The 12,549-nt window shown below is 37.2% G+C and overlaps 1 protein-coding gene across 1 annotated transcript; it reads right to left on the reverse strand.

Moving 5' to 3' along the window:
• Nucleotides 1-933: 933 nt before the first annotated feature.
• LOC122604722 (protein furry homolog-like) lies at nt 934-9,957 on the reverse strand. Its single transcript, XM_043777593.1, has 17 exons — nt 9,868-9,957; nt 8,975-9,093; nt 8,837-8,882; nt 8,395-8,467; nt 8,257-8,314; nt 8,088-8,183; nt 7,864-7,981; nt 7,501-7,767; nt 7,318-7,419; nt 6,891-7,248; nt 6,698-6,811; nt 6,018-6,628; nt 5,737-5,933; nt 5,435-5,654; nt 5,151-5,270; nt 4,311-5,072; nt 934-4,239 (listed from the first exon to the last, which is right to left on the reverse strand). Exons 1-17 carry the CDS (start codon nt 9,955-9,957, stop codon nt 1,294-1,296), a joined length of 6,297 nt encoding a protein of 2,098 aa, XP_043633528.1. The 3' UTR covers nt 934-1,293.
• Nucleotides 9,958-12,549: the final 2,592 nt, after the last annotated feature.

The raw sequence follows: 12,549 nt of genomic DNA on the forward strand, positions 1-12,549 counted from the left end.
TAAAATAACGTCGTCAATTTGGTTTTATGTATATATATACAGATGGAACACATCAAGTTAGGAAGAAAATGAATAACAAAACATGAATGAAACTAATATAGAATCGACATACCTAATGAATAATGAATCAGAAATTCATGGAATTTAAGGAAATTGGTATTTGGTAATTACAAGATTTCATTTCACGCATTTACATAATTTGTTGGCATCATTCATTCATACCCATATTGTTGACGAGGAACCATTTCTTTAGCTATATTTACATGAATGACCTTTAGATTTTGCTTAAGTGACTTTAATCTATGTTTCCAAAAAGTTATGCAAACAATATTGTTAAGTAATCACCACACAAGATTTGAACATTGAATGAACATAATGTACAATTCCACAATTGTCGAAAACACATATGACCAACGTCCAGCTAGTTGGCATCTCGTCGAGTCAACGGCACTCATAATGTAGTTAGAGTCGTACGTTGTGGGGATGTGTGATGTAGTAACTTGTTTACCCAAATAAGAACATACAAGTTAGGAAAAGTATGTTGTAGATTTTAGTTTGGATTTTGGGAATTCACAGTTTTACAGTTACGGTTGTGTTTTCGTGTAAGTTACCATGAGTTATCATTAGATCCATACTTTTGTTATAGAAAAAAATGTTTGTACTTGTATCGGCAAATATTACTTTTGTTAAAGATGTTTGTTTAACTTATATAATGCTCTGAGATTGTTCTTGAAAAATTAAAAAAGCGCATTTAACTGAAGAATTTAAAAAAAAATAATAATAATTTAAGAGAAATATTTAGGAAACGAATTAATGTTATATGTTCTCTTCGGTATCATCTTTTTCTAAGAAGAAAAAAATGGATATTTGACAAAATTACAAAACTCAATATATATATATATATATGTGTAAAAAAAAAAAAAATTGCTTTTCTCTTGCTATATTTCATTTCATTATTTCAACAATTTGGAATGGATCATATAAACACATTTCAGGCTTAGCCTGCTACTATTAAACACATTTTTGTGCTAGACAATGTAAAGACTCTAAACCCCATATAGTATAACCAAAATTGGCCTGTTATATACCCAAAAATGAACTATTCTAAATTTCTAACTTCATTTATATGCATATCCAGCTCCCAGCTTTTTCAATTTCAGCAGTTAATTGTTCAGATGCATGATGATGCATCTCTACTCACTAATTATGCAATCAATTTTTCATCCAAGTAGTTTCGTTTTCGGTCCTCATCCATCTTTATATACTGATTTATGGAAAGTAATAATGTGAAGGTTAAGAGTTACCGATGGTATTCACAAACGGTACCAGTCTCTTGTAGTCCCGTCTTCGCCCAACTACACAATTATCAAGCACACGCCCAAGGATCAAACGAGTATTCTGCAAAGCCACTTCCTTGGCCAAAGTACCAGACTCAGTTGATGGTCCACCATAAGCCATGAATGATGATGACTCGTCAATCCCATCAAGGCTGCTTTCTTTGTTTGCTGGCTTATATTTAGGTGATACAACCATAGATCCATAGTTATTGAGAAGAGCTTCTAATACACTTAATGCCTCCGCACACAAACTGCTTTCGACCAACTGGGATATTAATGCACACATATGTCGACTCTGAACAGCATCCACTGGAATGTGTTGAAGCAATTGCTTCAGTATTAAAAGAATCACACGCTGATACTCCATGGGTCCTATTTCTAGAAGGCAAAGCAAATGCCCGAAAGCCACCATTGAGTGCTTTGGTAACCACTTGTTACATAATAGTGGTGACACACAAGCAAGTAAATTGTCAATACTTTTAATTTTACCTTGCGAGTAGGCCATGAAAACGGCAGCTAGTTCATCTAACGATTTTTCCTGACACCATATTGCTAAATTAGCTGTAACTGAACAAGCCTTTTGGTATTGATGTAATAGGGTTGAAGTGGAGCCTACGCCCACAAGTACCTCCGGTTCTAATTGCAAACAGAGCCAGGGAAGCAAACCCGTGATGTGCATTAAGATTCGTGTCTCATGTTCCCCAAAGATCAAATCACAGGAGGGTATGGTAAGCCTTGAGAGAACCTCAATGGAGATATCATGGCTCACAGTTGACATGAGTCCCTTAAGTACTAGAGGCTGCACACCTTCAAAAACTGGAACCTTCCTACCAGATGGTGAGCAGTCATCAGAACAATGTGAGTCCATCCGTTGGAAGTCATGGTCAACGGCACTGTGATCGAGCTCGTCTCTTGGCATACTTGAAAGGAGAATGTGTTCTGTGGTTCTTTCCGAAAAAGTTAAGCGGTCGATAACACGAGCAAATAGTTCAAGTACCTGGCAATAAACATGAACAAAGTCCGTGTGCATCATTGCCACACATCCCCAGAAAAGATGGGGATAAAGAATCACCTTCTCAGGTGCGACATTTTCCACCATCACTTGCAATGTCAAAAGAATCTCCATAACAAAGCCTAAAACTGCTGGTACTGGGTTTGATAAGCATCTATGAAGGCATTGGAGAAGTGACACACATGCATCATGGTTGACTTGGGGTCGAAGGGCCCGATAGATCTGATGTGACCGGCATGACAGGTGTCTGGATGTGCATTCAAAGGCCCATTTGAGTGCCTCTGCTCCCCAAGTCTCTCGAAGATCACCTTGGAAAAAGATGGCATCCACCATGCTCTGAACCAGTGCAGATAGTAATGCTGCACTTTGGAGCTCGATTTCCGTGACAGTGGGGTCCTCGTTTTCCCACATCATACTCCCACGCTTCGACTGAACGTACTTAATTAGGCTCACAACCTGTTGCCGGTTTTCTCCACTACTGCTTTCAACATTATAAAGCTCAAGATGACGCCCACCAAGAGAATACAACAGATTAACAAGCAAGCATTCGCAGTGTTCTAATACGATGTCTTCTGAGCTATCCATTGAAACAAATGTGACATGAAAAAGTAAAGGCAAGTGTTCCCTGAAATCTTCATCATTTTCATAAGCAATTTCTGCAAGTAGAATCAATGCTATATCAGCATGGGTCAATGAATGCTGTTGTTGCTGATGCCCATGTAAGGCTGTGTGAAGTTCTCTATCACTGATGCCAAAAGTTCCACTACCAGTATGCTGACTTTCGACTGAACTTGGAGTGTCGATGTAATCCCCACTGTCTTGAGAAACATGCCGACTTCTTGAATTTCCTGCTGAACTTTGGATCCGGCTAGACCTTCCAGTTATTATCTCAGAAGGTACCGGAATTAATGGGCTTGACGTTGTCCGGCCTCTTAACGGGATTGTTCTCAAGGTTAAGGTTCCACTTGTATTTCTAAGTAGACCATCAACAGATCCACGAACCAAAAGGGGTGACATGTGAGGCTGTTTATCTAAGACAGATGCAAGTCGGGCTGCTGTTGGGCCCTGAGAAAACTCCAAAATAAAATTTCCAGTGAGATCAGTCTTGTTCCGTGTTGGCCTGACCGGTTCCAGGCTCTCATCAAGCATTCGTTGGGCCAATTGGTAAACCAAATGGTCAACCGTGCCTTGTGGACAAATTCGAGCTAGATATAAGCTTACGCGTTTAGCAACCGAGAAATATGTAGCAAATGCACCACTTATTTCTGCTGATGCATTTGAATCACAGTCTTCAATTCCTTTGGTAATCAAGAAATCAAGAACCGGACGGATATTACGTGGCTTACTAGCAATAGTTCTCCAAAGCTTCTCAATTTCATCAGGAAACTGATCACCATGCCTCCACGTCACATAGTAAAGGCTTTTCAGTAATCTTTCCTTCCACCCTGAGTTTTGAAGTTTCCAGAAATCGAGATTTTCAATCCATGGAGTCATACAAGTTAAAACTTGATGCTGTGCAATTATATCAACTGCATCCAGCTGCCGCTGCATGATTTCCTCACAAAGAAGCTGACTCAGCTCAGGATGATCCTTGGCAAGTTTGCAAGATAATTTGTACTGAAACTGTTGGTATGAGTCAGGAAGGTTTCCAACTACTGCAGTCTGATAACTTCCTGACCCATCCATCTTATCTTCAGCCCATTCACGAATAGAGAGTGTCTCAAGCATCTGTAGAGCATCATCACGAACCTGTCTGGACGGGTCCACCACCTTGTACAGAATCAGACTCAAGAGTCGTTGGATTTCACATTTAGGTATCTCTTGACGCATGTACACTTCGGCCAAAACACTGAAGTATCCATCTGCTACACCAGCATCAGAAGCGTAGCACTGACAAGAAAAGGGAAAATTTTACTCAAAACCATAACCAGTTACACCAATACAATAAATATATGTCTTACCTGATCAATGCAAGCAGGGAACAAGTCTAGATTGGTAAGAATAAGATTCTTTAAAGCTATTTTAGCAAGTGAAACACGAAGGTGAACAATTCTGCTCTTATCACGTCCAGTAGCTCCAATGTGTTTAACGCAAAATGGACCTCTCTGATCGGTTGGAGAATAGCCAAAAGGAGCCCGGGGTGCAGACTCGATGAGAAGACTGTTAATCCAATATATAATCCGCCCACTCATTTTTCTTGCATTATCAAAGTCAAAACATGGACCATATAACAAGGCTGCCATACAATTCATGGAAGCCCATTGTACTGCCTCAACTTGTTCAGACACTTCTTTGTCAAAGGAAATTTTGTCTATGGATTCTTTTGATCGACTGCGCTGACTAGACTTGTAGCGTTCAACTTCACGCCAATAATCACTTAGGCCATCCTGAGACAATGTATTACTTGAATCGTCACAAAAAGAGAGAAAAAGATCGAACAACCTCTTTCTGGTTTTGGGATCAAATTTTTCTGCATTTGCATCAACAAACTCAGGTGCCAGTGATCTTAGTATACACGCAAGTGTATAGCGAAGAGTTTGCATCTCTTGAAAATTCTCAAAAGATCCTGTCGAGATCAATCTACTTGTTTCATCAATATATTTCAAATAATGAAGGCGGAAAACTGGCTTACGAGCCAGCATACCAGGCCAGATGTTCTCTGCAACGGTTCTGTATACATTTGCAATATGAACACGAAGTTCCTCACGGCGAGATTTATGAATCTGTGTCAATACATATAAGATATTTAAGTATTCGCTTATTTTAAAGATAGTGAGATTCGATGAAAAACTGAACTGTACCTTCCATTTCGGTTTTCCTTCTGTCTCCAAAGAAATTTCATCCATAAAAGATGCCAGCTCACTGAACATTATTTCACACACTTCTGGATGCGAGCGCCCAAGAGCCATAGTAGCAGCAAGCTGAAATCCAATAAGAAGTATTATTAGCACGGGGGATGCGCAAAAATCCTATCGTTTCTACAGAATTTGAGCTACTAAGTTGTATAATCCGTGAAAATCTGTAATTATTTTCACTTCATCATATATGTAGCTCTCATCAAAATAAAGTTTGTGGTAAAACTCACAACATGTGTTTCAGAACCAGATTTTAGTGACGGAATAATAAGTTGAAATAGTTGTCTTGTTGCTGCTGCACCAGCTCCTTCCCTCCCAGATGGACAAGAACAAGCAAACATAGCATACATGAGCCACTGATCGAGTTTATTGTCTGCATCCTGAATTTGACTCGCCTTTCCCCCCAATTCAACAGGTGTCACGAGTGCAAGACGCTTACTAATCTCTAGCCTGAGAAGATAAATATCTGAATTTTGATTAACACAAACTAGTGAACTTAATTAATAAAGACAGCATAGAAAAATTTGATTACTTTGCTTCTTGAACAGAATGTGGGCAGAGCAGTGCACCATACTTGACAAGCTCACTAAGACACTGAGGCCATCTGTTCTTATCATGGCATTCGAAAAGCATAGTCTCAAGTGTTGCATCAGGAGGTATTACATCAGATTCCCGTCTGAGATCAAACGGACGGTTGGAATCCCAATAGCAGCTTTGAACAATGTCATCCTGTCAATACCGAGGTTTTTAATATTGAGCATTCACATGAAAAAAGGTTAAAGCAAGATATAGTAGATTATAAAGAGAACACACTCCATGCTCTTCAAACACGTCGGCCATAAGTATTGGGTCAGCTTCATCTTTAGTATCACCCAATTGAAAGTTTCGTATATCATTGCGAATGGCACGTACACATCGTAGTAATTCCAAGGCAGTAAACCTAATCTGAGAATCAGCAGAACTAAGAAAGATAAGACCAACTGCATCAATCTCTGAAGCATGGAACTCAACTGCTTCTTTGTAACTGAATTGATTTTTTCCTAATCTTTGTTTCATCTGCACGTGCTTTAAATCTGAAGTATCCTGTTCAAAATTTTCACCAGAAAGGCAAGATCTCCATAAACGTATGAGATCTAAAAGGTGTCCCAAAGATGTTTGGATAAGAAGTGGGTACTCATCCGGCAGCCGTAGAATGAAGTTCACCATACCTCTCACGACTGCAAACCGACGATCAGGTAGGTATTTCATAATACGATTCAGCACGTTTATCGCTTCCTCACGTACACCATGATCGATGCTTATCCCATGCTGAGGTATTATCTCGGTAATTCTATCATTTCGACCAACATCTTTAATCAAGCAAGGTATGCACTTCAAAACTGACTGGAAGAGACACCCTTGAGATTTTTCTTTGGTAATAGCATCTGGAAGAAATTGGCTACATTAGAAGTGAAAAAGTTTATGCAGAAATCTTGGTTTTCATAAAGAATTACCTATAATCGTTTTTGAAGAAGTGAGAAGAGCCAGATTGTAAGCTCTATGGCACGACCTTAATGTAGACTCGATTGCAATCTTCACTTTCGGGACATAGTGTCCTAAGTCCTGAGCTGCCAAAATAGAGCGTGGCAAGGTCAAAATAAATTCTCAAATCAAAATCAGATTTTATAGGGCAAAAGAATCAATTACCGTGAAAGATTTCCAAGCCAACATGCTCACTTGTGGGAGACATTGAAATTCCCAGTAAAGCACGAAGACCTATAATCTTCACCTCACTTGGACTATCTTGCTTAAGCATTTCCAATATCAAATGGTTTATACAAAAATCAAGGTTATGTTCTCCTATAGTTACACACAACTGAACAAGTTTATCATGATGGACATCCTGTGTAAGCATCCCTTTCCTCAGAATTGTAAGAAGTTGTGTTGTCACACTATCGAGATAGTCCCATACTCGGTTTGATGGTTGGGAGTGCGCATGAACACTCAAATAAAATTTTAAAATGCGGTGAAGACAATCCAGAGCCATCAACCGGTTATTCTTGTCCTGAAAAACAAATAATTTCAACTTCAATAAGAATATGAAGATATGAAAGTCTTGTGCATGTAAAGCTACCTTGAGATGTTTGTACAGTTGCTCTGTGTGAGGAATAAAGTTTCCCAGAAAAACAAGAGGATCGCCAAGACAGAGAAGCAAAGTTACTAAAGGGCATGCAGCCTAACACAAAGAATAAAGGACATGAGAAGCGGGTCAGTTATAAATCAAAGCAAGAGAAAACATAAAAAGCATATTACTTACAGGTATATGTTTGCTCTGTTTGTCTGCCCAGTGAACGATCTGCATTCGTACCCGTCCAATAGCTTCATACCAAGCAGTAAGTGCACGTTGTACACCAGGAGGAGGCCATTGAACTTTTTCACCATCTGCGATTTGTGCCAAAATATTTGACAGCATATTGCAAAGTGCATGGTGAAGTTCCCTTTTTCGTTTGGTGGGAGCATGACTAAGAGGATTCGCTTTTGAAACAAAGGATGCAGACACATTCAGACCACCCTCAGTTTTGACCTGGCATGTGTCAACAAACGTACGTATATATATACATTATTTAGTATGTTCTTGTCGAGAAAATAGTTCAAAGGCATAATAGTGTGTGGCACATACACCAAGCCTTAGATGGCGCATCCCGTTAATGATACTAAGGGTTTCAATTCGAGCACCACTGGTATCAATCCGACGTGTATTGAGCTCCATAAAAAACCTTCCAGTTACTGAAGTAAACCTAATGAGGAGATACAAAACATTCTCAAACTACTAAAACACAATCTAGAAAAGCATATGCAATGCATCACTGTCAATTTCAAGACTAACTTTAGAGTACCATTAACCTGATTCGTGATAAAGCACCCACAAGCTCTGCTACTAGATCTAAAAGGAGCATGCGCCTATTAGTCAACGAGGGATATTCAACCTGACTTACAACCCTGCAATTGAGAATTTTTAGCTAGGACTATGTAAAGGATGTGTGGAAAGTTCTGAAGCCACCATGGACATTACCTGTCAGCATTGATTAACCAATCAAATATAAAATGTTCAAGCCCAATCCAGAGTTTTTCTGCAATTACAGTAAGCATATCGTGGGTGTGAGCATGATAACTTAACTTACAGGGATTGATTACAATAAAACTTCCAAACCTGTGAGCCCTTCAGGTGGACAGCACCGCACAAAGCGAATACATGCCGAGCAAAAAATGCATTCCACTGCAAGCTGAGATTAAAAAAGGTGTCACTGGAAATCGTATTCACAAGAAATAACTTCCATACAGGTAGCACCAGACAAGGTAGTCACTTAAACCATAGATAGTATGACCATAAATAAAAAGCCATTCATACGTTATAATCTGCAGGTTTCTAATATCCAATGTCGAAGCAGCCTAATATACTACATCATCCGATATCTCACCTAAAGGTGCAGATCATTAAGATACCAAGAATGGTTTCTAATATGAATACTATAATACTCTTATACGGAAAAAATTTAGATGTTGAGCTAAGAAAGAATCCTACTGAGTGACAGTGTTGCATTGTCAAGTTTCTTAAAGAAGAATACCACCCAAAAATAGTAAATCAAGCAAACCTTTTTTTGGAAGGTAGATGTATCATTTGCGCCTTTGGGGGATTCACTGCAAAGCAGAAAAAAAAATAATAAAATCAGATTTTTCATAAATATACAGTGGACAGATGAACCGTGATATGCAGAAGGAAAAAAAACCACCTGTCTCTCCAGCGAAGAAGTGCCTCAAAAAGCGGTACAGGCATGTGCCGAGCCACCAAAGCTAAGGAGGCCAACACTTGGTCATATGCCGGATCTGATGGCCGAATGTATTTCCCATCCTGTAGTTTTCCCACGCATCAATTCAAGAGATAAAACATTCATGAGAAAACCATCAAAAAATTGTAAGTATTCTTATTTTTAGTATAAACAACACCATGCATGTTGAAATTCAAAGTCATTGTTAAAGAAAGTAGACACGTCGGCATCAATGTTTGCACGTTGCAATCATATGTATAGTGAAAAGTTAAATCTGGCAGAGTTCATGAGATTCCAAAAAACAGAAAGAACTTTAAAATTTTGCTATATCACACGCGTGAATGCGTGATTAAGTTCATTCACATGTAAAAAGTGACAGAGGTTCAAATGAGAGTGAAAAAAATGTCATAAAACATACCGGACTGACTCGCAAACAAACTCAATCACGTGTAAATAAAAACCTAACTTCGGTTTTCGACTATTCTTTCGTTATAGCTTAAATTTTCGTAACTTTCACATGTGAACTAAAATGACTTGAATAACATGTGATACATCTTTCTACTAGAACCTCAAACACAAATCTACAATTAAATATATATAAATAGGGGGAAGGGAATATGAGGCTGTTAGGCATCTAAGTTGGGTGCTCACATACCTTTTTTAAACCATAAAAATCATGGAGGGCCAAACATTTATTCAAAATATTAAAATATTGGTATGTGAGGGGTTTTTCACCCAAGTTAGGTGCATACAGCCTCATACTCACTTTTCTCATGTAAATAATATAATAGTAACAATAATAGTTGATCCAAATCATTAACTAAAGGGGATAAATAATGGAGTAAAAGGATTCTTACAAGTAATTGAGTAGTTTCGATTCGACGTCGAGCAAGTGGAACGAATCGTTGTAGCAATGCATCTACGATAAGTTTGGCAGCACTCTCCATCATAACTATGTAAACCTACACCAAATCCTACTTAGCGTTTCGCTCCATTATCATATATATATATATATATATATACACACACACATTATTTAGATATAAAAATATAGAAATATTGATACATGCATTCTATTCTATAATCTCAGAAAACGTAACTTAAGTAAGCGGGACAAACCCTAATTATTACCTAATAATTCAGAAATTAAGGAATAATCTGGAATTGAGGAAGAGCTTGTCCGCCATTTGTCACGAAATTAGCAGAGTAGGCCGTGCAATTCGTTTTTTATTTTGCAAAAAATGGCGAATGAATACCAGCAGAAATCCCCAAAATGCCCCTTTTTATTGTAATGATGCTCGTTATTGTTCGATGGCTAATAAGGCCTTTATGTGAGTCTTTTGGGCCTCTTTATTAGTTGGGTCGTATTCGCCAAAATTTGTGTGGGCCTCGTCGCTAGTCCGGAATCAAAAGTAGATATAAAATATTAGGGGTTTGCTAAATACAATCCTAAGGGTTGTGTTTAAGGTGCATAAATTATTTGTATATTTACTATGAAAATCACGGGGCGAGCTTTTAATATGGAAGGTAAGTTTTTTTATGCACTTTAAATACAGCCTTTAGAGTTGTATTTAGCATTTCTCAAAATATTAATATTGAAAGGAATAATTTGTATACTGTTGAATTAAGCGAAGGATATCTGTTGAATATTTGGGAAAATAAAGTATTTGACAAAAAAAATTAATAATAAATAAATAAAAATTTGTGGCTCGGCTACTTGTTATTGTATTGTAACGTGTTTTCCGGAATGAAAGAGGATGAACATTTAAAAATAAAAATTAATCTTAAGTGAATAATCACTAGACAACGTAATCATTGATAGTTAGCTATAAAAACCTTGATGTTTTATGCTTCATGATCAAGGAGACATAAAAAGTAATACTATTGACATTTGAATGGAAAAAAAATGAAGTCATCAATATTTATAAATAAAAGTCATCATCATTTTTGGCGATTAATATGATGTTTAGTTTACTTAATCTATGTCTTTTATATATATATATATATATACTAGGGTATTTAACCCGCGCGATGCACGGTCGTTTTAAAATTTATATATAATGATGTAATTTTGTAGAAACATCTTCGTCCAGCTCTATGTAAATGAGGGTAAAAAACATTAACAACTCATGTTAAATGTGGTAATCTTAACCCATAACTTATGAGCATGTGCACTTCTGCACCAAACAGGTTAACACAAGGTAAAAAGATCAACAAATATCAAATTTTAAAACACCTGAAAACAAAGTTCATGAAGTACCCACAGGATTACAATTTGATAAACACCCATCATTAATTCTAAATAGTTAAGTAATAATTCTTAAATTAACAATGAAATTAAGCAAATAGCAATATCTATATTGATTTAAACTTTTGAAAAAAAAATGCAAAAGGCACAACTTCATACACTCATATAAGGTCAGTTGTATTTACTTGCTCAAATCTGTTTTGACTATCTCAGCCATTTCAATATTGATGTGATACACATATGAACAAAAAGATACAATTGTTATTCCATAAAATCATAATATCACAATAAAAAAGGCCCCAAATTCTGTTATAAGGAACTTACAGCGTCAAAACCATTTGACTGCAATGGCTTCTAAGATTTTCTTGCTTTGTTCAAGGCTCCTAAGGGCTCGTACCCCTGGTTGGGCCTTTTCTTTCGTGATTCAATGCTTATGGAATTAAATCGAGCCAGTCACGATGAAAACGTATTATGATCCTATGGGTGAAACGCTGTCTATCCTATGTTTTTCGCATTGCAGCTGCGATCTTTGCTCTTGTCTCACAACTACACCCAAAAATAACAACACCACTAAGCAACAAATGCCACCATGTAGAAAGAAAGTAAGTTCTTAATTAATAATACTATTAAACAAACAATGTGTTACGTAAATCCATATGCTAATGATTAATGGAAAATAAACAAAACCTCGAGATAACTAATAAGAAAACTGAACCAAAAATCATATATATGTACACATGCTATGCTAATGAAAAATAACCAAAACTTCAACATAACTAAGCAAGAAAACCGAAAGGTTTTTGTACTTCCAATCAAGAAAGATTACAAACAAACATGAATCACATCTCAAAGGTTTGTTATTAGTTTTCAATACTTATTATAAGAATGGTTGATATTTAGTTAAAATGTACATAAGTTACGCCTGAACTTCATGGAAATCAACACAACTTTTTTGCCTTCAATTTTTTGTTTCGGTTGAAATTTATAAATAAAATAAAACAAATTTGTTTCAACTCGACCTGATTTGTTTTTTTGAATGGTGTTCTTTAACTCAAACCCATTTCCAACTCGACCCTACCAGCCTATTTTGCAACCTCGATCTAAAAGGATGATGATTATATTTAGTCGTTTTATAAACAAATTACTCGATGCTAAGAAAAGCATACAGATAGTTAACAACGGAATTAGAGAGCAAGAGATGAATTCGCCATGCTAACAACATACCTGAGGTGCCATCCAACGATCTTCGTACGAACGTTTTCCAAGTGAGCCACGGGAGTGACGGTTTTGC

This window comes from Erigeron canadensis, chromosome 6 (assembly GCF_010389155.1).
Source record: "Erigeron canadensis isolate Cc75 chromosome 6, C_canadensis_v1, whole genome shotgun sequence".
NCBI classification, from domain to species: Eukaryota; Viridiplantae; Streptophyta; class Magnoliopsida; order Asterales; family Asteraceae; genus Erigeron; species Erigeron canadensis.

Coding starts and splice junctions, on each gene's coding strand:
- LOC122604722 (XM_043777593.1), bottom strand. CDS start 9,957: ATGGAGAGTGCTGCCAAACTTATCGTAGATGCATTGCTACAACGATTC. Junction 8,468..8,836: donor CATCTACCTTCCAAAAAAAG/GTTTGCTTGATT, acceptor TTTTAATCTCAG/CTTGCAGTGGAATGCATTTT. Junction 7,768..7,863: donor TGCGCCATCTAAGGCTTGGT/GTATGTGCCACA, acceptor GACACATGCCAG/GTCAAAACTGAGGGTGGTCT.